Below are 25,343 nucleotides of genomic sequence, written 5' to 3'. Positions count from 1 at the left end.
CTGACCTGGTGTCATAACTGCTTCCTGGGAGCTGCTGAAAGGTGGGATCCTGTTGACTGGGGACGCTTGGCACCCCCAGAACAGACAGGCTCCTACCATCTCACATGTAAAGGGAAAATTAAGGAATTACAGGACAGTTCAGAGTGATGGGAGGTGGAGTAGAAAAAAATGTATAATGAGACTCTATACCAGATCTCGTGATCAGAGGTACACAACCTACAAGTTCAAGACTGATGTTCCTATTGCAATAGAACCGCGGCTCTTTAGCCACTTGAGTGCAACTCGCAGCTCTGCTAGCTAGAGCAGGGGTGCCCAACCTGCTTCCCTTCCCCGTAAAGAGGACGCTGAAGCACGGGGTCAACCAACCTTCCCCACTCAACGTCCATTGGCTGGCCCGGAACTTCCTCTCCGACATTAGAATTGACGTCGGGTGGGGAAGGTTGGTCGGCCCGGCGATTCAGCGTCCTCTTTACGGGAAAGGGAAGCAGGGAGAGTTCAGAACTCGGCAGCAGCCTGTTCCCCGATGGCGATGGCTTGGGGGAGGGCAGGGAGAGAGCCAGAAAAAAAGGGGGCAAGGAGAGAGAAAGATAGACAGAAAGAAAGGGAGCAGGGAGAGAGACAGAAAAAAGGGGACAGGGAGAGAGAAAGAAAAAGTTGGAGGGAATGAGGTCTGGAGGAGAGGAAGCATACAGGAGGCTGAAAGAAGGGAAGAAATATTGGATGCACAGTCAGAAGAAAAAAGAGCAACCAGAGACTCATGAAATTACCAAACAACAAAGGTAGGAAAAATGATTTGATTTTTAATTTAGTGATCGAAATGTCTATTTAGAGAATTTATATCTGCTGTCTATACCGTATTTTTCGCTCCACAAAAAGTGGGTGGAAAAGTGGGTGCTTCTTATGGGGAGAATACACTTTTTTAAACCCCTCCCCTGGATACCTTTTTTTTAAATGCTGCTTCCTCACGCTGAGCTCCGCTCCTTACTCAGCCAAGATCCACAGAGCTCCACCTCTCCAATCGTTCTGTTGGATCAGAGCAGCAGCAGCCAAGGCAGGTCCCTAGTATCTGGCAGTATCCGGTAGCCCCGCTGTAGCCAATTATAATGCGCTGCTGTAGCCAATTACAATGTGCTTTGGGATGGTGCAGCTGGCCCCACCCCCACTAGACATTTATGTTCCTTCGGGCCACTCTCTTCTCTAAGTTCCGTGGTGCACATCTCCCCCTGCCTTGCCACTGGAGCAGAGCTCCGCCTCCTACCATGGGTTAAGGTTGCTCCTAAGAGCCTGGCCCCATCCCCTCTCCCTGCATGCTCCTGCTCTCCACCGCTGAAACGTTGCTCCTCCACCGGCTCCATGGCGTACAGTCAAGGCAAAGGGAAGAAGGTCTGCTACGATGGTAAGTGACAGGGATGCTGCGGCCTCTAGATACCGCAGCAGCAAGGGAGATGGGCTGCTCCAGTTGGCCCAATAGGAGTGGGGGGGGGGAGTGTCATGTCACTCATAGCACTTGCGAGAAAAGGGAGGGGGGGTGGAGAAGAAGTCTGAGGCCCTGAAGCACAGGGGTTGTCTTCTTTATGGAGGGAAGCCAGGGAGGAAAGGGAGGGAGGAGACGAGAGGAGGTCTGAGGCTCTGAAGCACAGGAACCGTCTTTTTATGGAGGGAAGCCCAACAGCAAGTAACAAAGGCTGCAGGAAGCCCTTTACTCTCTCTGGATACTCAGCTCCAGAGCCACAAATTCCTGCAATTCCTGTGCTCAAACGCTGCCCTGAAGCACGCTGCTGCATCACCCACATATCTCTAAAGCATCCTCATACCACCAGATACACTCAAGGGTAGAGGAGGAAAAACCAAGAAAAAAAAAATTCTGAACCAAATTTTTTTTCTTCTTGGTTTTTCCTCCTCTACAAAGGGTGGGTCTTATGGTCAGGTGCATCTTATGGCGTGAAAAATGCGATATTTTACACTATGGCCCCCTTTTACTAAACCGCAATAGCGTTTTTTAGCGCAGGGAGCCTATGAGCATCGAGAGCGGCGCAGGGCATTCAGCGCAACTCCCTGGGCTAAAAACCGCTATTGCGGTTTAGTAAAAAGGGAGGGGGTATATTTGTCTATTTTTGTATAGTTGTTACTGACGTGACATTGCATAAAGTCATCTGCCTTGACCTCTTTGAAAAACCGCGGAATATAAATGATAATTAACATTTTCTCTGCGTGTGCTTTGTGGTTTTTTAAATTTTATTGTTGGTAAATCATTTTGACTTCGTCATTTTAAAAGTAGCTCACAAGCCCAAAAAGTGTGGGCACCCTGAGCTAGAGAATGACACATCACCGATTGGGCATCTCCCTCTCTTCCCCTTATCTTCGTGGCAAATTTCTTTTTTTTTTATCTTCTTCCAGCTGCCCGAGTCGGCTTTCATCAAGTCGTGTGTAGCTGCCAAAACTTCTCCTCTGACACAACCGGAAACAGGAAGTTGCATCAGAGGAGAAGTTTTGGCAGCCACATGCGACTTGATGAATGCCGGTTCGGACAGCTGGAAGACAAAAGAAAATCACTACAAAAGGTAAGGGGGAGGGAGAGGAGCTGCTGAAAGATATCTAGTAATCCTTGCAGACTTGACTGTGCAGGGAATTATTTTTGTAAAATCATGTTTTGCTATGTGACTGGCATTATTTAGACTTTAATTTCTATGAATGAACAGAAAGAAAATGATATAAAATTGCTTGCTTGATTTTATGCGTGTGCGCAGAAGTAAAGTGGAGAGAGAATGAACTGAGGATTCTGAAGGGAAAGGCGTTGAAGGGAAATGGGGAAGAGAGTGGAGAAAAGATGCTGATTTATAAATTGACAATTGTAGAGAACATTGTTTCTTTGTATACTTTAATAAGTTCAGTATAAAACTATTCGAGGCTTGTGTAGATGGGATTAGATGGTTTGCGGGGATGGGGACCGAGCTCACAGGGACGGGGCAGCGAAAAATTTTTCCCCATGTCATTCTCTAGGCTCTGCCACAAATCTATTTCGACTATGTGCGGACGAGCGGGGTGTCATTAAATATGTTTTGTCATATTTATATTTTAATGTAAAAAATATTTTTTGTCAATAAGATGATTATTATTATTATGGTATCTGGTTTTATTGAATGTTAGTTGCTAGTTTAAAATGACTCCTAAAAACATGGTTCTTGAAAAGAAATCTTGCTCTCAAAAGAAATAATCGTTGTACTGCTGATCTTTGGCTCTTTTGACTAATGAGTTTGCCTACCACTGCACTAGAAGGTGTGCTTCCTGCACTTAATTCCAAGGCCAGTCACCTATGTATTTGCTTTTCTAATTGCAATTTGAGTGTGTGGGGGGAATCTATGAAGGATATAACAGAAGTTTTATTTTCTGTTTTTGGTTATTAGAGCTAGAGAAAGTAAGGAACATGCAATCACAATGGAAGCATTAAGTAGGTATAGTTACCTTTAACCTGCTGCTGTGATAGTCCACTACGATGCTCAGCAAAGCTCTCCTGTGTAAGAACTGCCACAGAGCTCATGATCGATTTCCCACCTACACACAATCCGGGTATGCCACTAAAATAAAAACCAGATATAAAGAGATAGCAAGTAAAGTGTAGTGTTATAGCCTTTCTTTGGATAATTTTCTTTTTATAAGCCTCAAGTTGTTTTTTCTACATAACCCCCCCTTGTAATTGTGGTCTAAGGAGGGATAATTAATTATACCACTTTTTATTTTGCTTGTATTAGTATTAAATTCATACTGTATTGCTTGACAAGAAGTTTATTTTCTTGTAAAATTGTTGGAAACTATAGATAAAGAATTAAAAAAATAAAATCCAGATATAAAACCAAAACATTAATGTTATTGTATCTAATGATCATACCACCACTGTTCAGATAAGACCAGCAACCTTTTAGTTCTATCCACCTGTTTCCTTTTCAATCCAGCACTAATTTAGATGATCTGATAAAGATAGCTATACTCTGGTAGATTTAAAAAGAAAAAGCTGCAATTTTAACACTGAGCCAGCTGCTGGTTATACTTGTGTTATAATTTGGATTCTCCTATAGTATAAGCTTCAAAGCACGTGTTTTGGTGAGTGACTATTTACAGGCTAGATTGTGGCCATAACCATCTTGTTTCCTGTGGTTGCTATTCTTGTTTCCATTCCTGTTTCCATAGGGATCTTCAAGACCTTTGCAGTATTTGATACGAGACTTCTTGTCCATACACTTACAGATGACCAAAGTTTGCAAAGACAAAGATAGCAATGTTACTTACCGTAACAGTTGTTATCCAGGGACAGCAGGCAGCTATTCTCACTAGTGGGTGATGTCATCAGACAGAGCCCCGGTACGGACGTCTCACAAGCACGTGTTGCTTGTAGAAACTTAAAAGTTTCTAGATGCCCGCACCGCGCATGCGCCGGTGCCTTCCCGCCCGGAGATCCGGGCGTGTCTCCTCAGTTCAGGTAGCTAGCCTGAGAAGCCAACCCAGGGGAGGTGGGTGGGACGTGAGAATAGCTGCCTGCTGTCCCTGGATAACAACTGTTACGGTAAGTAACATTGCTTTATCCCAGGACAAGCAGGCAGGTATTCTCACTAGTGGGTGACCTCCAAGCTAACCTCAGTGGGATGGAGGGGGAGTTGGCGACTTAAGAGAATAAATTTTTCAATACTGTTTGGCCAAACTGTCCATCCCGTCTGGAGAGAGTATCCAGACAATAATGTGAGGTGAATGTGTGAACCGAGGACCAGGTGGCAGCCTTACAAATTTCCTCGATTGGTGTTGATCTGAGGAATGCTACTGAGGCTGCCATTGCTCTGACCTTATGGGCTGTGACCTTACAAGGAAGTGATAATCCAGCCTGGGCATAGCAGAAAGAGATACAAGCCGCCATCCAATTAGAGATGGTGCGCTTTGATACGGGTCTTCCCAACTTATTAGGATCGAAGGAGACAAAAAGTTGAGGAGTGGTTCTGTGTGGCTTGGTGCGATCCAGGTAGAAAGCCAAAGCACGTTTACAGTCTAGAGTGTGAAGGGCCGATTCTCCGTGGTGAGAATGGGGCTTAGGGAAGAATACTGGAAGTACAATGGATTGGTTGAGATGAAATTCGGAGACCACCTTAGGCAGGAATTTCGGGTGAGTGCGGAGGACCACCTTGTCATGATGGAATACTGTGAATGGTGGATCCGCCATCAATGCCTGGAGTTCGCTGACTCTGCGAGCGGACGTAAGGGCTACAAGAAAAAGCACTTTCCAGGTGAGATACTTAAGAGGGGCCCTGTTGAGTGGTTCAAACGGGGGCTTCATGAGACGGGAAAGGACTACACTGAGGTCCCAAACTACTGGGGGTGGTTTGAGAGGAGGGTTAACATGGAAGAGTCCTTTCATAAATCTGGCGACCACCGGATGGGCCGAGAGGGGTTTCCCTTGTAGGGGCTGGTGGAACGCCGCAATAGCGCTCAGGTGGACTCGTATGGATGTAGACTTGAGCCCAGATTGAGATAGGTGTAGGAGATAGTCCAGCACGGAGGATAAGGAAGCTCGCTGAGGTTCCTTTGATTTAGAAACGCACCATGAGGAGAATCTAGTCCATTTCTGGGAGTAGCATTGTCGAGTGGCGGGCTTCCTGGAAGCTTCCAAGACTTCCCTCACTTCTTGTGAGAATTGGTGAGGGGTTACGTTGAGAGGAACCAAGCTGTCAGGTGGAGAGACTGCAGGTTGGGATGAAGCAGTGATCCTTGATGTTGAGTAAGTAGTGAAGGAAACACTGGAAGTGGTACTGGTTCCCTGCTGCTGAGTTGAAGTAGGAGGGAGAACCAAGGTTGTCTGGGCCACCGAGGAGCTATTAGAATCATGGTGGCCCGTTCGAGTTTCAGCTTGACCAGAGTCTTCTGGATCAGCGGGAATGGTGGGAACGCATATAGAAATCGTTTCCCCCAGTTCAGTAGAAAAGCATCTGCCTCGAGGCGATGAGGAGTGTAGATCCTGGAGCAAAACTGAGGCAGTTTGGAGTTGTGGGGAGCCGCAAAGAGGTCTATCTGAGGCGTCCCCCACTGTGTGAAGATTTGGTGAAGGGGGCTGGAATGGAGAGTCCATTCGTGCGGTTGTAGCAGACGACTTAGTTTGTCTGCTAAGACGTTGTTCTCCCCCTGAATGTAGACAGCTCTGAGGAAGGCGTTGTGTCGCACCGCCCAGTCCCAGACTCGTAGAGCTTCCTGGCAAAGGAGGGCCGAGCCCGTGCCTCCTTGCTTGTTGATATAATACATGGCGGCCTGATTGTCTGTGCGAATGAGGATCACCATGTCGTGAAGTAGGTGTTGGAAAGCTTGGAGCGCATTGAAGATGGCTCTGAGCTCCAGTAGATTGATTTGATGTAGTCTTTCCGCACTGGTCCAGAATCCTTGGGTGCGGAGACAATCCAGGTGGGCCCCCCATGCATAGTTCGACGAATCGGTTGTGAGAACTTTCTGATGGGGGGGAGAGTGCAACAGCAAACCTCTGGATAGATTCGAAGAGGTCATCCACCAAAGTAGAGACTGCCGAAGAGCAGGTGTGACTAAGATGTGTTTGGTTAGTGGATCGGACGTCTGATTCCACTGTGATGCCAGGGTCCACTGGGGGATCCTGAGATGGAGTCTGGCAAAGGGTGTCACATGTACTGTGGAGGCCATATGGCCCAGGAGCACCATCAGTTGTCTCGCCGGTAGGGTTTGGCGAGTAGACACCGACTGGCAGAGATGGAGAAGAGACTCCATGCGTTGCAGAGGCAGGAATGCTCGGAGTCGAGTGGTGTCCAGGACCGCTCCGATGAAGGGGAGGGACTGGGTGGGTTGTAGATGAGACTTGGAAAAGTTGATCTCGAAGCCCAAATTCTGGAGGAAGTAGGTTGTAGCCAAGACCGCCGAAGTGACCTCTGGGGCTGATGGGGCCTTGATGAGCCAGTCGTCGAGGTATGGGAACACCTGTAGACCCCTGTCTCGGAGTGCCGCGGCCACTACCACCAGGCACTTTGTGAAGACTCTGGGAGACGAAGAGAGGCCGAATGGTAGCACTCGATACTGTAGGTGCAGATTTCCCACCCGAAATCTGAGGAACTTTCGGGAGGCCGGGTGAATGGGGATGTGAGTGTAGGCCTCCTTGAGATCCAGGGAGCATAACCAGTCGTTCTGCTCGAGGAGGGGGTATAGAGAAGCCAAAGTCAACATGCGAAACTTCTCTTTGACCAGAAACTTGTTGAGGGCCCGAAGGTCTAAAATGGGTCGCAGGTCGCCCGTTTTCTTCGGGACGAGGAAGTACCAGGAGTAAAACCCTCGGTTCAATTGGTCTGACGGGACCGGCTCGACAGCCCGAAGCTGAAGTAAGGTTTGGACTTCCTGAAGAAGAAGGGCGGTCTGTGTCGAGCTTGAAGGATACTCTCTTGGAGGATGGTCCGGGGGGACCCGATGGAAGTGAAGAGAGTATCCTTCTCTTATGATGGTAAGGACCCATAGGTCCGTGGTTATGGCCTCCCATCGATGGTAAAAAAGATGGAGGCGGCCCCCTATGGGAGAGGCTGAGGGGTGCAGAACGGTGTCGGTTATGCTCCCAGGAGGGGAGTCAAAAGGGCTGGGGAGCCTTAGGTGCAGCCGGTGGCTGAGGTTTTTGCTGAGACTTCTGAGGAGGTTGTCTCTTCGCAGGTTGTCTCGCAGCAGGCGTTTGTCTGGGCATGTAACGCCGCTGGTAAATCAGGGGTGGCCTGGAAGGTCGAGACTGTTGAGGTTTGGGTTTGGGCCGCAGGATGGATTGAAAAGATTTTTCGTGATCCGACAGCTTCTTGGTAACAGTTTCGATAGACTCATCGAACAGGTCAGCTCCCGCACATGGTACGTTGGCGAGTCTGTCCTGGAGGTTGGGATCCATATCGATTGTACGGAGCCATGCCAGGCGACGCATGGCTACCGCGCTTGCGGCAGCACGTGCCGAGAGTTCGAATGCATCGAAGGAGGATTGCATCAGCTGGAGGCGTAATTGGGAGAGGGAGGCTACCACTTCCTCGAACTCGAATCGAGCTTGGGTGTCTATGAACGGAGTGAACTTGCGGAGCACCGGCAAGAAGAACTCCAGATAGGAAGAGAAAAAGAAATTGTAGTTCAGTACCCGTGACGCCATCATGGAGTTTTGATAGAATTTTCTACCAAATTTGTCCATCGTTCTCCCCTCTCAGCCCGGCGGTACAGAGGCGTAGACCTGAGAGGGATGAGAGCGTTTAAGAGAGGACTCAACCAGTAGGGATTGGTGGGAGAGTTGAGGGCCCTCAAACCCTTTATGGTGCACGATGCGGTATCGAGCATCGAGTTTGCTGGGAATCGCCGGTATGGAGTACGGTGTTTCGAAACACTGCATGAAGGTCTGATCCAGCAATTTATGCAGGGGGAGCCGAAGCGACTCCGTTGGAGGGTTAGGTAAATGCATGGTGTCCAGATACTCTTTGGAGTATCGGGAGCCCGTGTCAAGGGTCACATCCAGATCATCCGCCATTTGTCGGAGGAATGATGAGAAAGACAATTGATCCGCTAGCGTCGGTCTGTGGGACGGGCTGGAGGAGGAAGAGGCCTCCGGATCCATGGACATCGGGGAGTGGCAAGGAGAATCGGGTACGGGTGTCTCCTCGTACTCCGGTCCCTCCGGAGGGGACACCTCTGATGAGGAGTATCCCATACGTTGCAGTTTTTTCTGCGGTGACACCTCCGAATGGCGTGCAGAGTGCCAGGATGAGTGTCTTGATCGGTGCCCGTCTCGGTGGCGGGACGGGGATCGGGATCGTCTGTGCATCGCATGGTCTCCCGAGGCCCCCAAGTGGTGGATAGGGCTGGAAGCGGTGGATCGCAACTGGGGTTGCGATGCGGATTCTTGCGATGCTACCCAAGTCTGGTAAGGAGTACGGAAGAACTCTTCCTGACTATGCCCAGGGCTTTGAGTATCGATCGGAGGTCTGGTCCCATGTTGGCGCGGAGGCGTAATGGGCTCTAATGGCGGCATATCGGTAAGCGAGGCTTGCCGCATGGGCATCGCCGCCCTCCCCCGTTCGTCCTCGTCGGTTTTCGAGGTCGAACGGCGTGGAGGAGGGGGAGGGGGCAGACCGCCCCTTTGGACCGGTACCGGGAGGTCACCCTGTATGGCAGCGATGAGCCCGGGTCCGATGGTCTGCATGAGCTCAACGAATTGAGCTTCCAGCATGGACCGTAGCGAAGCCGATAAGGAGGGATCCGCACCGAAAGGGGGTCCTCCTGCACGGTCATCGCGCTCCTTCGAGGTCGAGTGCTTCTGCTTAGTAGCTTTCGGCACTTTGATGACCACTGGTGGTACTGTGGAAGGAAGAGGTACCTGAACCGAGGAGACCGGGGCAGGCACCGACGTCGAGCTCGTGGATGTTGTCGGGATGAACGATGCCGGTTTCACCACACTCGATGCAGGAGGGGTCGATACCGGTTTCGCCCGAACCGGGGAGGTATCAGATGAAGTGGAGGCTGAAGGATCCTTAGCTGCGTCCATCTTGAACATCGATTCCCACAATAGGCAACGCCGTTTGAATGAGCGTGCCGTAAGGGTAGAGCAAGGCCTGCACGATTTCGGAATGTCCCAAACACTGCAAACAGGACCCAAACACTGCAAACAGCGCCGGTGAGGGTCCGTGAGTGAAATCGCGCGTTGGCACTTGCTGCACTTTTTAAACCCGGTGATTGGCCGGGACATAGGCCGGAAAATCTCCGCCGCGAGGTCGAAGCCTGTGGGCCTGAGCCACGTGGCCGGCCCGTTCGACCCGCCAGAGGAAATAATCTTCTTTTTTTTTTTTTTTACTGAAAAAGAAATGTACTGTTAACTGTAATTAAAAGAAAGCGAAAACGCGGACAAGGAAGGCAAATTTAACTGAATTCAGCTAGCGCATGATGAAGTTGAACTTCTCAGCTCCGCGGAAAGAAAAGAACTGAGGAGACACGCCCGGATCTCCGGGCGGGAAGGCACCGGCGCATGCGCGGTGCGGACATCTAGAAACTTTTAAGTTTCTACAAGCAACACGTGCTTGTGAGACGTCCGTACCGGGGCTCTGTCTGATGACATCACCCACTAGTGAGAATACCTGCCTGCTTGTCCTGGGATAAAAAAAGATTACAATACCTACCTGATTCATACAGGTATAGGAAAAATTCCACCCACCATAGTCGAGACACTCTCAACCCGGGGACGAAACATCGATCCAGAACGATGGCCATGGCGTTGAACTTCCAAAAAGGGATGAGACTCATGGTGGGGAAGAAGATCAAGAAGAGGATAAACACTGTAAAAACGCTAGAGCAAGCATGGTCCTTTTTTAAGGACACAATCACCGAGGCACAAGATCTATTTATACCACGCATCATCAACAAAGGATCCAAGAGGAAAAAGAACAAGGAACCGGCGTAGCTCACTGTAGCGGTGAAGGAAGCGATCAGGAACAAGAGAACTTCATTTAAGGAATGGAAAAGGTCAAAAACTGATGAAAACTGGAAAAAGCACAAACAGCATCAAAGCAGGTGCCATAAGGCGGTAAGAGGGGCCAAAAGAGACTATGAGGAAAAAATAGCCAAGGAGGCAAAAAACTTCAAGCCTTGCGGTTCAAGGCGGATTACATAAGAATTGTTATTATAGGGAGAACATATTGTTAAGATATTAAGACGTACTTAGGAAAAGTTTGAGCATTTTCTAATTTGTTAAGGATGAAGTATGGTTGCTTAGTTTACCTCATTGGAATGACTACAAGACAGCATTGTATTTTCCAAAACAGACAATATTTTTATTGTTAGTATAATGGCTTACAAATTTATAGCAGCGGAGACATAAAGAAATATATATTGTCAGTTCAGAATATGCAATGGAGAGTAACACTTACACTCATATGCCGAGCAGGGGGCTAGCACACCCTCCGGCATAAGCAGGTAAACCTCTCTGGCCCTACTTGTGATGCATGTTTCTTTTATACAGATAAATTCTTGCTTTGTTTCAAAAGGCTCATCCCCGAACTCTGGTCATAGGACTCCCTATCGATACAAAAAAATGTATACCTAACTATTCCCTCCCTCAGTCCACATCTCTCTCTCTTCCCCCCCCACACGAGAGGGGCCCTAGCAGTCCAGAAACAGAGGGCACTTCATGAACTTCTTTTGTCCATGTCTTGAATCCTTATCACCTTGCTGAGGCTGATTTGTTTGTTCTACAACACTGTATGTCTTCAGGATGGTGTCCTTGTAGACAGTCTTATGCAGCAAACTGAAACAAAGATGCAAGGGTGACATTCCAGCATCCTTGCCATGCCTGGATCGCATGGCTTGCTTTAGAGACAGGCACCAGGCCCCCACATCCCTACTCCCCCTTCATCCTTCAGGGGGTTGTTACTTGTTATGGGTGTTTTATGGCTTCTCAGGGTGCCTTGCATATGTCATACGGCACTGATAACAGCTCAGTACAAATGAACAATGGTCACCGAACCTTGGAAAAGTATCCTCCTTAGGAAGACAAGAACTAGGCCAGCAGGAGTAGCATTTCAAAAGGATACATGCGTTCATAGATTAGCGAAGTACATGCTGTTCCATCTGGTTAGCTTGTAAAAAAAGGCTGCTTTAGACTGTGAGAAAATATGTGTTAAAATGGCTGTAGTGTCCAACATACACAAGGTAGTCCTCCACCAGGTAGTTAAGTATGTCCAGGTTATCCAACTCAGTCCCCTCTTGGCGGGCCGAAGTACTGCAACAAAGGGCTGCAACGAGGGCCGCCACTCAAGGGGTGGCCGAGAGAGGAAGTAACAAAGGCGTGGAGGAGGGGCAGCCCACCCAACTAGCTAAACTAAGCAACAGTATATGCCAGAACCAGAGGATGGAGGCCAAAAGGAGATGTACAGGGCTAAAAAGGAACGAAACCAGAGAGTAAATACAAATGCACAGAGTAAATATAAGGCTCAAACAAACATAATCTAAAACTCGGACTCTGAGTCATTTACCACAGGGTCAACAGGGCGAGGAAAAACATACTCTTGAGCAGAAGAGGGGACAGGGAGATAGCCATGATGGGAAAGGAACTGGGAAGTCACACGTTCAGCAGTACGCTGTAACACTTTAAAACAACAAGGAAGGAGGCACGGGAGGAGAAAGAAAATAGCACAAATCACAGCTAAAAACAGGAGCAGGGGGCGCAAAGCCCCAATATTAGGGAACCAAGAATCAAACCAGCCAGTGGTGGGAAAGCCATGCCAGGTCTGAACAGGAACATGGGCAAGGTTGCGCATGCGAACTGTGATCTCTTCAATCACCTTACCAGTGTCATCAATCTCAAGGCAACAGTTAGAAAGATTAAACTTACCACACACACCACCCTCCGCAGCAAGGAGATAATCGAGGGCAAGGCGGTTCTGATAGATCGCAGTGCGCATCTTAGCGCTTTGTTTGGCTAGAAGGTTCAAAGCTAAAGAAGTTTCATTGGTAATGATTTCAACAACAGCCTGAAGGCGAATAATTCTGTTAAGCATGTAAATAGGAGTGCGGTAGCCCCAAGACCCATCCTCCGCCCAGGTGGCAGGGCCATAATAATGGATAATACGCTCAGGGGGCCATTCACTATCAGTCCAATCACCTACAGCAATAGAGCGGCGAGCACGGGGAGCAAAAACAGGGATACCCAACTGCTCACCCACTGTAAGGGGGATAAGAAAGAAACTGGGGCGAATGGTACCCAGACCACAGGCACCAGTCCAAGAAGCAGGGAGGACTCGGTGAGCCATGTGACCACAAATCCAATACAAACCATCAGGGGCAGGCCAAGAAGAGGACCTAAAAGAAGTAGACAAGGTAGCATAAGGGGCAGTGGAGAGAAGAAGGGAGAACGCTTCAGTAAAGGAAGAGGCATTAGCAGGCCAGGGAGTCCAAAAGGACTGGGTGGAGTTCCAAGAGTAGGAAGATTTACACAAAGAAAAACCCATGAAAGGGAAAGAGTCATTAAGGCGGGGGCGCCAGATACAGACATTGAAGACAATGCCATGACACAATACCCAATCAGCAGGAGAAGGAGCAGACAAATTGAGGGGTACGGAAAAATTAGAGGGAAACAGGGACAATTCCTTAGCTTCCCAAGGCCATTGTTCACCCATGTTTGTACCCCCACACACAAAGCAATTAGAAACATTAAGAGAGGAGGCGATAGTTTCAGCAAATTGGAGAAACAAGTTACGGGCAACATGACTGGGTTCAAATTTGTGCTCTAGTTCTTCAAAACCAGTATGGAAAACCTTATGGGTGGAGATTCGAGCTCCAGTGGTAGTGACCCGAATCTCAATTCTATCGGCTGGGTCACCGCCAGACCCGTCGATGTAAAGGCCATAGCGATAGGGAGTGAGGAACATACGAGGAGTCTGAATAGTTAAGTTTACAGGGGTGCAGGTGTCCACCTTACAGGTCGAAGGGGCTGGTATCTTGGTAAGAAACATACCTGGAAATCCGGTAAACTTGGTGGGTTTCCAGGTGGCATGAACTACATCAGCCCAGGAAAAGCAGGAAGTCATAGCAGTACGGGCAGGGCACATATACTTTCCATCTGAGGAATAGGCACGTTGCCAAGACAGGCTACCACAGCCACGTCTGTCATACCGGGCACTTTTAAGCCCAACATCATCTCGGGAGTAATCAAGATCAGCAGTAAGAGAGCAGACATCAAATACAATAGAAGCAGGGTGATCAAGAGAAGGAATGGGGATGGACACTTTACGATCAGGTTTACAAATAGGTAAGATTTCCAGGTAAATCCTCATGGAAGCAGAGCTAGGATCAAAACAAACAACAGCATGGGACAGAGTGCAGACAGTGTAAGAAGTACCATTATATAGGCATGTCCCCGATATCTTGTCAAGGGGGCAATCATAAGCGGAAAAATACAGAAGTGTGGTAGTGGTCAGTTGGCCAGCGCGAACAGTAGTGAGACAGGGTAAGCACAGACTAGAGGGGGATACAGGGGATGGAGAGGCTCGAAGAGGTAGAGGCAGGAGCACGAGGAACAGGAGGAGGACGATGTTTGGGAATGCACAGGCCATATTTGCATACACAGCACACAGTGAGGCAGAAGGAAACAAAGGGCAAACAACACAGAAAAAATCACAGGATATGAAGTAACCATGTGGGCCCACAACAGTTCCAGAAAAATTAAAATTAAGGCAAAACTGCACAGGCCACAGATGGGGCAGGCTTAATGTCCTTAGCGTGCACTAAAGTACTTTGTCCATGCAGCTTTCTTGTAAAGAAAGGCTGCTTTAGACTGTGAGAAAATATGTGTTAAAATGGCTGTAGTGTCCAACATACACAAGGTAGTCCTCCACCAGGTAGTTCAGTATGTCCAAGTTATCCAACTCAAGGAGTAGTTGGTAATTGCAGGAGGAGTTTTGAGCCTGTTTGGTTGTGTTATATTGGTTTTATGTATTTTTTGAAGAGTAGGGTTTTTGTTTCTTTTTTGAAGGTTTTGTAGTCTGTGGTTGAAATCAGCAGATTGGTGAGCTGTCGGTCCAGTTTCGCTGCTCTGGTGGCCAGTAGGTTATCATACATTTTTCTTCTTTTGACATTTTTGGTTGGTGGGTGTGTGAATATTGTGTGGGTTCTCCTATGTCTGATTGAGGTGGTTTGGGTTAGTCGATTGTTCCAGTAGGTAGGGCTGTCTCCGTTTATAGCTTTGAAAAGAAGGCAGTGGAATTTTAAGTGTACTCTGGCTTGTATTGGGAGCCAATGTGATTCGTGGTATGCTTCTATGATGTGGTCATATTTCTTCAGTGAGTAGATAAGTCTTAGGGCTGTGTTTTGTATCGTTTGAAGTTGTTTTATCGTGGTTGCTGGGCAGGGGAGATATAGTATGTTGCAGTAGTCTATTAGGCCTAGTATTAGTGATTGAACCACTAGTTGGAATTGTTTCCCGTCGAAGAATTTTCTGACTTGTCTTAGGTTTCTCATGGTTGCGAATGATGTTTTTATTATTTTGTTGATTTGTGGTTGCATGGTACATCCTCCGTCTATCAGTACTCCTAGGAGTTTTAGTTAGGGTTGAATGGGGTATGAGACTGAGTTTATTACTAGGTTAGTCAAGGATGGGGTTTTGCTGTTTTCTAGGAGGATGAAGTTTATTTTGTCAGGGTTAAGTTTTAGTTTGTGTCCTTTCATCCATGTTGCTACTTTTTCAAGTGTCCTGTGTATTTTGGTCATGGTGGGCTTAGGTGGTCGAAAGGGAGGAGTAAGGTGATGTCATCTGCGTAGCTGTAGGAGGTAATGCCTAGTTTGTCTAGGTAGGAGCTTAGGGAGGCAATGTATAGGTTGAAGAGTGTTGGAGAAAGGGGTGATCCTTGGGGAATTCCACATGGGTTGGACCATGGTTCTGATTTTTCTTTGTTTGACTCTATAGGTTCTGGATTGTAGGAAACCTTTGAACCATGTTAGTACCTTTCCTGTAATTCCTATTGATTCTAGAGTTTGTAGGAGGATGTCATGGTCAACTAAATCAAAGGCTGCAGAGAGGTCTAGTTGTATGATTAACATTTTCTTGCCTGTGCTGAGGTGTTGTCTCGCTATGTCCATGAGTGTTCCTAGCAGGGTTTCAGTGCTGTAGTTGGTTCTGAAGCAAGACTGTATAGGGTGGAGTAAATTGTGGTTTTCTAGCTATCCATTTAAGGCTTTAGCTATGAGGCCTTCCATTAGCTTGACGTAAAGTAGGATTGAGGCTATGGGTCTGTAGTTGGATGGTTGGTCTGTTGGTCCTTCGGGGTCTTTTAGGATCGGAGTTATGATAATTTTGCCGAGGTCTTGTGGAAACTGGCCCTCTGTGAGTAGAATTTGTATCCATTGTAGGAGTAGCGTGCAGAATAGCTTACTGGAGGTTTTCAATAGGTATGGTGGGCAGTGGTTAAGGTCACAGGCTGTGTGACTGTATTTGTTGTATAGTTTGTTGAGGTCAGACCATTCTATGGGTAAAAAGTGGGATTGCTGCTACTGATTCTTTCTCTGAAGGGGAAGTTGAGATCTCTTCTAGGTGGATGGGTGTTCCATTGAAAGTGGTTCTTATAGTTACAATCTTATATTTGAAGAATGTGGCTAATAAGGTGGCTGAGGGAGGGAGGAGTTGTTTTTTTGTCAGATATGGTGTAGTGTCAGTTCTTTTAGTAATTGGAAAATCTTTTTTGTATCTTGGGATCTTTCTCCTATTTGCTTTGTGTAGTATGCCTTTCTTTTTTCTTTCAACTTTTGCTTGTATTTTTGGTATAGTGTTCTCCATGTTGTTTTTGTGGAGTTTAGGCTATCTTTTCTCCATTTTCTTTCTAGTTGTCTGCATTGCCTTTTGAGTTGGAGTAGTTCGTTGTCAAACCATTTGTCTGATTTTCTATGGATTCTGGTTTTGGGTTGTTCTGGGGCTAGCTCATCTAGGGTTGCTGTACTTAGTTGGTTCCATTGTGAGATGAAGTCTTTGGGGTTGTAGTTTTGTTGTTCTGTTTTTGTCCAGAATTTGGTGGGAGTCTATGTATTGACATGAATTGTAAGTTATTTTTTGAGTAATTGGTTTGCTTTTGTTTTTGGTCCAGTTGATTTTAAAGGAGTACGTGTAATGGTCAGACCAGAAGAAGCAGTACCAATATCCGTTTGTGTGGATTTCTAGTTGAGTGGGTTGTTGGGACATGTAGGCTGCAATGTCAAGTTGGTGTCCTTTTTCATGTGTGGCTTGAGGGTCTAATATTTGGTATGTCAGGGACTCGAGGTATGATAGTAAGTTTTTAACTTGTTTTTGAGATTGGTTTTCAAAGTGGAGGTTGAGGTCTCCTAGAATTAAATTGTAGGTTATCGAAAGTGAGTTTCGGTATATGAAATCTTCGAAGGTTGGTTTTGCTGTGTTCCAGTTTCCTGGAGTTATGTAGTACAGCATGCATGTTATTGTTCCTTTGAGTGATGCGCTTGAGAGTTGACAGGCTATTAGGTCCATGTATGGGGAGGTTGTTTTGTCTTGTATTTTTAGGTCCAAGGAGGTTTTGGCTATTATGGCAATTCCTCCTCCTCTCCTCTTTTGTTTTCTCTGCAGACCACTATTATTTTGTATCCTTTTGGGCAGCCTTCCGTTATTCTGGGGTCTGAATCTGAAGTAAGCCAGGTTTCCATGAGGAAAAGGCAATCTATGTTTTCTTCTTCTATCCAGGTTTTTATGTGTTCTGTCTTGGGACCTATTGCTCTGATGTTAATGTATGCACATGTGAGAGTGGTGTATTCTGTTTGTGTGATTTGAGTTATTTTTGGGTAGATGAGTGATCTTTGGTGGGGTTGCGTTTTTAGTCTTGTATGGGTTTGTTGGTCTAGTTCTTGTGGTTAGTGTGATGGGCTTGTGAGTGTAGGTCTGATAGTTTGTGTTTCTGTCTATTGAGAGCCGTCTGGTTGGATGGGTAATTCCCTTGGAGGTGGATATAGTTGGTATTGGGTAGATGTAGTTTGCTGTTGCCTTCCATTTGGTTAGGAGTAGAGTTATCAGTAGGATAGCTTAATATTTTTGTGGTATGGTTTTCATTGTGGCTCAGAGAGTGATGGGTATGGTAGTGAGGGAAGTGGTGGGGAAGTTCTTTTCCTTCTTTGGCTTGTTGATATTCGATTTCTGGTGGAATGGATGTTCTGTGGTGTTGTGTTTGGCTAGTGTTGGAGTGCCATTTCGTGAGAGCTGGTTAGGTGGATTGTAGAGGGTAGCTTTGGTTGCTTCTTAGTCGCTTCACAAAGGCGCTCGCTAAGGTGCCTTTGATGTGTGCCTTCAACAGCGCGCCAAATGGCTGCACGTCGTTAGGCGCTGAGCCTTTTATTGGCTCAGCGGTGGAACGTCTGGAGGAGGAGGAGTGCACTCCCACGCCTACCTTCCCTCTGTTCCTGTTCCTAGTCGGCAGGTCCGAAGAAAAAGAAGAAAAAAGAAAAAAACCCAGAACTTTAAATTGAAGAGCGTTGCCGCTGAGCCTTCCAACTGGCTCAGCGGTGGAACGTCTTGGAGAGGGAGGGCGGAGTGCACTCCCACACCTACCTTCCCCTCTGTTCCCGGTTGGCAGGTCCGAAGAAAAAGAAAAAAAAAACAACCAGAATTTTAAATTAAATTAAGAGCGTTGCCGCTGAGCCTTCCAACTGGCTCTTGAAGGGGGGGGGGGAGTGCACAACATACCGGAGTACACAACATAACGGAAGCTGACAGGCTATACCTGGGAAATGAAGATGGGAAACTGACAGGGTTGATGGTCAGTCTAGAAGAGGTATGCCGGCAGATTGATAGGCTTAAAAATGATAAATCCCCAGGACCGGATGGCATCCACCTGAGGGTAATCAAGGAACTGAAAGGGAGATTCAAGTTTCAAGTTTATTAGGTTTTTATATACCGCCTATCAAGGTTATCTAAGTGGTTTTACAATCAGGTACTCAAGCATTTTCCCTATCTGTCCCGGAGGGCTTACAATCTATCTAACGTACCTGGGGCTAAGGAGGATTAAGTGACCTGCCCAGGGTCACAAGGAGCAGCACAGGGTTTGAACCCACAACCCCAGGGTGTTGAGGCTGTAGCTCCAACCAATGCGCCACACACTGTTTCAATTAATAGCCAATTTGTCAATCAAATCAGGAAGGATTCTGGATGACTGGAAAGTGGTAAATGTTACACCGATCTTCAAGAAAGGTTCAAGGGGTGATCCATGAAACTACAGACCGGTGAGTCTGACCTCGGTACTGGGAAAGATGGTAGAGGCGCTGATAAAGGACCGCATCATTGCGCACCTTGACGGACACGATCTGAAGAAGGACCAGCCAGCATGGCTTCAGGGGGAAGTTTAGACGGGGCGCGGCCCACAGCACTCCCCTGGGGCCCCAGGGAAGGCTTCTTCACCAGCGAACCTGAGGGAGGAAGAGGAGACTTACCCGCAGCAGGCTTCGTTGGGACAAGCAGCCTGTTTAGAGTGCTGCTGGCCCGACGCTGCTTCGGTTGAAGGTAGGGCTCGCTCATGGTCAGCAGGGAAGGATGGAGGGTCAGCAGGGTTTCAGCTGTGCGGTGGGAGGCCTGTGGCGGCGGCTGGGTTGAAGAGTTGCTGGTGAATCCTGGGACTAGGGCTTATATTAAGACTTACCGCAAAAGTGATGCTAGGGCTTATTTTCAGGGTAGGGCTTATTTTCGGGGAAACACGGTACTTATGCCCCCTTGACTCTAAACAGATATATTTATGGCTTTTCCCCAAAAGTTGTAAGATTAGAATTCTATCTAGCATTTTTGGTCAAGAAGCAATATACTGGAATAGGACAGGTTTTACAACAGCAATCACACTTAGCCCAGAATTTACAGGAAATTGTAGTCGAGGCCAAGGTACACAACCAACCAAACCAGTCCCACTTCTGAGCAGTATTCTGTGAATAAATTTATAGAAGCTCCCCAGACACTGGTAGTTACAGCAAATGTTACATAAAGGTATAATTCTTTTTTCTCTTTTTGTTGGTTAGTGATGACTTTAAAAGTTACTAATATACTATGACAGATGATCCCAACCCTGTTTTGTATTTAGTTGGTAAATTTAATTTGCAACAGTGATCTCTTGGGGTTTGTAGGCTCTCAGGCCTAGCATACACCAGCTCATGGAATGGGGGATTTGTCCAGAAGCAAACGGGAACAAGTTCCTCAGGAAAGCTTGGCAGGATTCTCCCAAGGGGTGCCACTTGGATGCTAAATGACAGTAAGTGTACCCCAGCAAATTAAATTTTGTGAACAGCTAATTGAACTTTCCCCAGATTCAGGAAACATCAAGGATTAAGCCACATAAAAATCTTTACTCACCAGCTAAATGGTCAGTAGCCAGAAAGTCCGTCCTGTGAGATACCTCCGTCAGCCTGCCAGCTTCTGCTCTTACAGGAAGAAAAAACACATTATTTAGAAGAAAAAGAAATGAATGAAGGCAGAAGATAAAAAGAGTGACAGTCTTCCACCACTGGATAAATATGGTTACCTCTGAGGAACTAGTTTTGATAACCCAAGTTTTGATGTTAACAAACTAAACACAGTAATTCAATAATTGTTAAAGTAGAGGCAATACTGCTTTAACTTAAGCCATTTTCCTGGAACAATCACTACAAGCAACGAAAGATAATATATTTAACATAAGAAAATAAGAATTGCTGCTGCTGGGTCAGACCAGTGGTCCATCATGCCCAGCAGTCCGCTCATGTGGCAGCCCTCTGGTCAAAGACCAGCGCCCTGAGACTAGCCATACCAGCACATGCACTTGTTCAGCAGGAACTTGTCTAACTTTGTCTTGAATCCCTGGAGGGTGTTTTCTCTTATGACAGACTCCGGAAGAGCGTTCCAGTTTTCTACCACTCTCTGGGTGAAGAACTTCCTTACGTTTGTGTGGAATCTATCCCCTTTCAACTTTAGAGAGTGCCCTCTCGTTCTCCCTACCTTGGAGAGAGTGAACAACCTGTCTTTATCTACTAAGTCAGTGGTCTCAAACTCAAACCCTTTGCGGGGCCACATTTTGGATTTGTAGGTACTTGGAGGGCCGCAGAAAAAAATAGTTAATGTCTTAATAAAGAAATGACAATTTTGCATGAGGTTAAACTCTTTATAGTTTATAAAACTTTTATAAAAACCCTATAAAGCAAAGCTATTTCATGGGTTATTCTCCACAACAGCAGAATGTAAACAAACCTGTACCCAAAAGAAAGAAGAGCAATGCCCAAGTGCTGGAAATATCAATTTCATATAACTAAAGTCATAAGGCATATGGCATGTTAGAGGCTCCCAAAGAAGAAGAAAAAATAAATTCCTCTCCATGGTTTACCAACATCAGAATAAAACAAAAGAACTAAGAAAAGCAGAAAAGAAATAGTGCAAATCCAAAGACAAAAATGACGAAACCCACTGGAAAATGTTACTAGAAGATTACAAATTAGAACATAAAGAAAATAAGAATTGCCGCTGCTGGGTCAGATCAATGATCTATCCTGCCCAGCAGTCCGCTCACGCGGCGACCCCAGGTCAAGACCAGTGCTCCAATGAGTCCAGTCTCACCAGTTTAGCATGAACTTTGTCTTGAAACCCTGGAGGGTGTTTTCCCCTATAACAGACTCCAGAAGAACGTTCCAGTTTTCTATCACTCTCTGGGTGAAGAAAAATTTCCTTACATTTGTACGGAATCTATCCCCTTTCAACTTTAGAGAGTGGCCTCTCGTTCTCCCTACCTTGGAGTTAATAAGACCTACTATACCAAACTTCTACAACAAACCCCAAATAGACCAAGGAACCTCTTTACACTGAGAAAAAAAAAACTTGCCGACAGCCTCACAAGTAAACCACCCAAGACCTACAAACCAGTCTAGACAGTGAAACCCTCTCAATCTTCTGCCAAGGAAAAAAAAAAAAAAAACCCAACAACAACTCAACTAAATACAATCAAATATTGATTCCACATTCCAAAACCCATCAAAACGATCTCTACCCAGATAGAAAACCGAGATCTGAAACCCTAACTCACTTTGAATCAATCAGCACACTACAATCCTCCGGCTCCATCCTTGATCCCTGTCCCTCCAACATTTCTGACATCCACAAAAGTATGCCTTCACTAAATCCTTCTCTTAATAAAATTCCTTCCTTCAAACAGGAATAGTACCACAAAGCTGAAAATCAGCCATCATCAGACCTATCTTAAATAAATCTCACTTGGACCCAAATGGCCCCAGTAACTACAGACCAGTCTCTAACCTTCCATTCATCTCCAAAATCCTACAAAAGACCATACTTTTGCAACTCCAGACCTTCAATCGACAAACAAAACACCCTCTCCTTTTACTAATCTGGCTTCAGAAAGTTCCACAGCACAGAAACAGTCCTGGAAGACATTGACTGCTGAATATGCTGGACAAAGGAAATGTACTATTGGTTCTTCTGGACCTCAGCACTGCATTTTACACCATTGATCTTCCTTCCTCCTTTCTAAACTTGCAGATAATAGAATCTGCGAAACTGCACTCCATTGGTTCTCATCATTCCTAAGCCAAAGAACCCAAAGCGTTCTGCTAAGATATGTTGCATCACAACCAAAACCAAAAAAATATAGATTACTACAGAATGCCCTCCTTCCTATCCCTTTTGCTCTTCAACCTCTATCAGACTGGTAATAGATATTGCCTTAAAATACAAAGATAAAGATCCACTCCTTTGCAGATGACATACAACTAACTATACCTGCCACTAGGTTCAAACAGACACCCAAATATTCAAACTACACAACTGCTTTAGAGAAATAAAGAGCTGGATGACTAAACAAGCTCCAATTAAACGCCACAAAAACTGAGCTCCTCTGAATACAGAAAGATAACCCTGTTCTACAGTTTCTAGAGCTGTGTCTCGCAAACCTTTTGAAGCCGCGGATATGCACGGACATCGACAATGACTTTATGCACATGTGTGATGTCATCACATCAATGTCCACGCATATCCGAAGGCCCTCCAGACAGGGCCCTGAGCTTGTTAACCCTGGGAGAAGAGGACAAGTACCAACGCTGGCTAACTGCCTTTAGGACGTGCCGCTTGCTGTGAGAGGCATGTCCTGTAGGCAAGTAGCCGGTACCTCTCCCCCTCGCCAGCTTCTCACGGCACACCCTGAATATTGCCGCGGCACAGTTTATGAAACACTGTCCTAGAGGATTCTGACTTGTCACATTAGTCAAGCAGGAGACCAACTCATTTTGGTAAATAGTGCTCTTCTGCTGATTATTCCGGCAACTCCACATTTGCATAGACAGAGCTGTGAGTCAGACTTTCAAAGTACTCCCTATTAGCTATAAATTAGAGATTTCAAATCCTTAGGTATGTTGGGGAGGAAGGCATGGATTAAGGGACTATCCTGTTGTTGCCAGAGAATATCTACTAATAAACTTCACTTTTTCCAAGAACAAGGACATGCAGACCTCTCATGAATGAATCTCCACATTGTCTTGTTTTCCCAGCCTCCCCCTCCCAATAATGTTTGAAGACAAAGGGTAATGACAGTTTGTATAATATTTTTAAATTCTAACTGTAGCATTTTCAAATATAACAAGTTTATTTTCTTGAGCATTTCTATGTATTTTAGTTTTCAAGTCTAATCTATTGAACAGCCAGCCTGTTGCTTCGTGGGAAAACATTCACAAAGATTCCAGTTTTTATAAAAACCCTATAAAGCAAAGCTATTTCATGGGTTATTCTCCACAACAGCAGAATGTAAACAAACCTGTACCCAAAAGAAAGAAGAGCAATGCCCAAGTGCTGGAAATATCAATTTCATATAACTAAAGTCATAAGGCATATGGCATGTTAGAGGCTCCCAAAGAAGAAGAAAAAATAAATTCCTCTCCATGGTTTACCAACATCAGAATAAAACAAAAGAACTAAGAAAAGCAGAAAAGAAATAGTGCAAATCCAAAGACAAAAATGACGAAACCCACTGGAAAATGTTACTAGAAGATTACAAATTAGAACATAAGAAAATAAGAATTGCCGCTGCTGGGTCAGATCAATGATCCATCCTGCCCAGCAGTCCGCTCACGCGGCGACCCCAGGTCAAGACCAGTGCTCCAATGAGTCCAGTCTCACCAGTTTAGCATGAACTTTGTCTTGAAACCCTGGAGGGTGTTTTCCCCTATAACAGACTCCAGAAGAACGTTCCAGTTTTCTATCACTCTCTGGGTGAAGAAAAATTTCCTTACATTTGTACGGAATCTATCCCCTTTCAACTTTAGAGAGTGGCCTCTCGTTCTCCCTACCTTGGAGTTAATAAGACCTACTATACCAAACTTCTACAACAAACCCCAAATAGACCAAGGAACCTCTTTACACTGAGAAAAAAAAAACTTGCCGACAGCCTCACAAGTAAACCTACAAACCAGTCTAGACAGTGAAACCCTCTCAATCTTCTGCCAAGGAAAAAAAAAAAAAAAAACCCAACAACAACTCAACTAAATACAATCAAATATTGATTCCACATTCCAAAACCCATCAAAACGATCTCTACCCAGATAGAAAACCGAGATCTGAAACCCTAACTCACTTTGAATCAATCAGCACACTACAATCCTCCGGCTCCATCCTTGATCCCTGTCCCTCCAACATTTCTGACATCCACAAAAGTATGCCTTCACTAAATCCTTCTCTTAATAAAATTCCTTCCTTCAAACAGGAATAGTACCACAAAGCTGAAAATCAGCCATCATCAGACCTATCTTAAATAAATCTCACTTGGACCCAAATGGCCCCAGTAACTACAGACCAGTCTCTAACCTTCCATTCATCTCCAAAATCCTACAAAAGACCATACTTTTGCAACTCCAGACCTTCAATCGACAAACAAAACACCCTCTCCTTTTACTAATCTGGCTTCAGAAAGTTCCACAGCACAGAAACAGTCCTGGAAGACATCGACTGCTGAATATGCTGGACAAAGGAAATGTACTATTGGTTCTTCTGGACCTCAGCACTGCATTTTACACCATTGATCTTCCTTCCTCCTTTCTAAACTTGCAGATAATAGAATCTGCGAAACTGCACTCCATTGGTTCTCATCATTCCTAAGCCAAAGAACCCAAAGCGTTCAGCTAAGATATGTTGCATCACAACCAAAACCAAAAAAATATAGATTACTACAGAATGCCCTCCTTCCTATCCCTTTTGCTCTTCAACCTCTATCAGACTGGTAATAGATATTGCCTTAAAATACAAAGATAAAGATCCACTCCTTTGCAGATGACATACAACTAACTATACCTGCCACTAGGTTCAAACAGACACCCAAATATTCAAACTACACAACTGCTTTAGAGAAATAAAGAGCTGGATGACTAAACAAGCTCCAATTAAACGCCACAAAAACTGAGCTCCTCTGAATACAGAAAGATAACCCCACATTCACCCTCCATCACCTGGTAATCCACAACCCTAACTACCAAAGATAAGGTACGCAGCCTAGGAGTGTCCCTTGACACCAATCTATCACTCTGACCATATCTCTCAAGTGGTATCCACCTTTCTACTACTTACAGAAACTCCAAAAAACAAAACAAACAAACAAAACAAAACAAAAATCTGAAGATATTTTTCAGTGCCAGACTTTTTGCAGCTACTTTGTCCTTTCCCACATGGACTACTGCAACACACTACTTCGGTCTCACTTCAAAAAATCTCCATTGACTATGAGTACAAAATGCCAGTATCCACCTCCTTGAAAAAATTTTCATTTATGTCCAATCACCCCAGCATTGCGCACTAGTGCTGCCTGATT

The 25,343-nt window shown here is 45.8% G+C and overlaps 1 protein-coding gene across 4 annotated transcripts in view; it reads right to left on the bottom strand.

The window, feature by feature from the left end:
- Positions 1-25,343, bottom strand: part of HDLBP (high density lipoprotein binding protein) — a 783,060-nt gene that overhangs the window by 703,443 nt on the left and 54,274 nt on the right. For 3 of the 4 annotated variants that reach the window (XM_033958794.1, XM_033958796.1, XM_033958797.1), the window contains exons 2-3: positions 19,865-19,927; positions 3,463-3,575 (exon numbers count right to left, since the gene is read on the bottom strand). In XM_033958794.1, the coding sequence (XP_033814685.1) occupies positions 3,463-3,538 (76 nt within the window). In that variant the 5' untranslated portion in view covers positions 3,539-3,575; positions 19,865-19,927. Of the gene's footprint in view, positions 1-3,462; positions 3,576-19,864; positions 19,933-25,343 lie in introns of all 4 variants that reach the window. The other variant, XM_033958795.1, reaches the window with a different exon arrangement.

Source organism: Geotrypetes seraphini, chromosome 9, assembly GCF_902459505.1.
Source record: "Geotrypetes seraphini chromosome 9, aGeoSer1.1, whole genome shotgun sequence".
NCBI classification, from domain to species: domain Eukaryota; kingdom Metazoa; phylum Chordata; class Amphibia; order Gymnophiona; family Dermophiidae; genus Geotrypetes; species Geotrypetes seraphini.
Note: the sequence above shows the minus strand (reverse complement) of the source record. Positions and strands in the feature narration are given on the sequence as shown.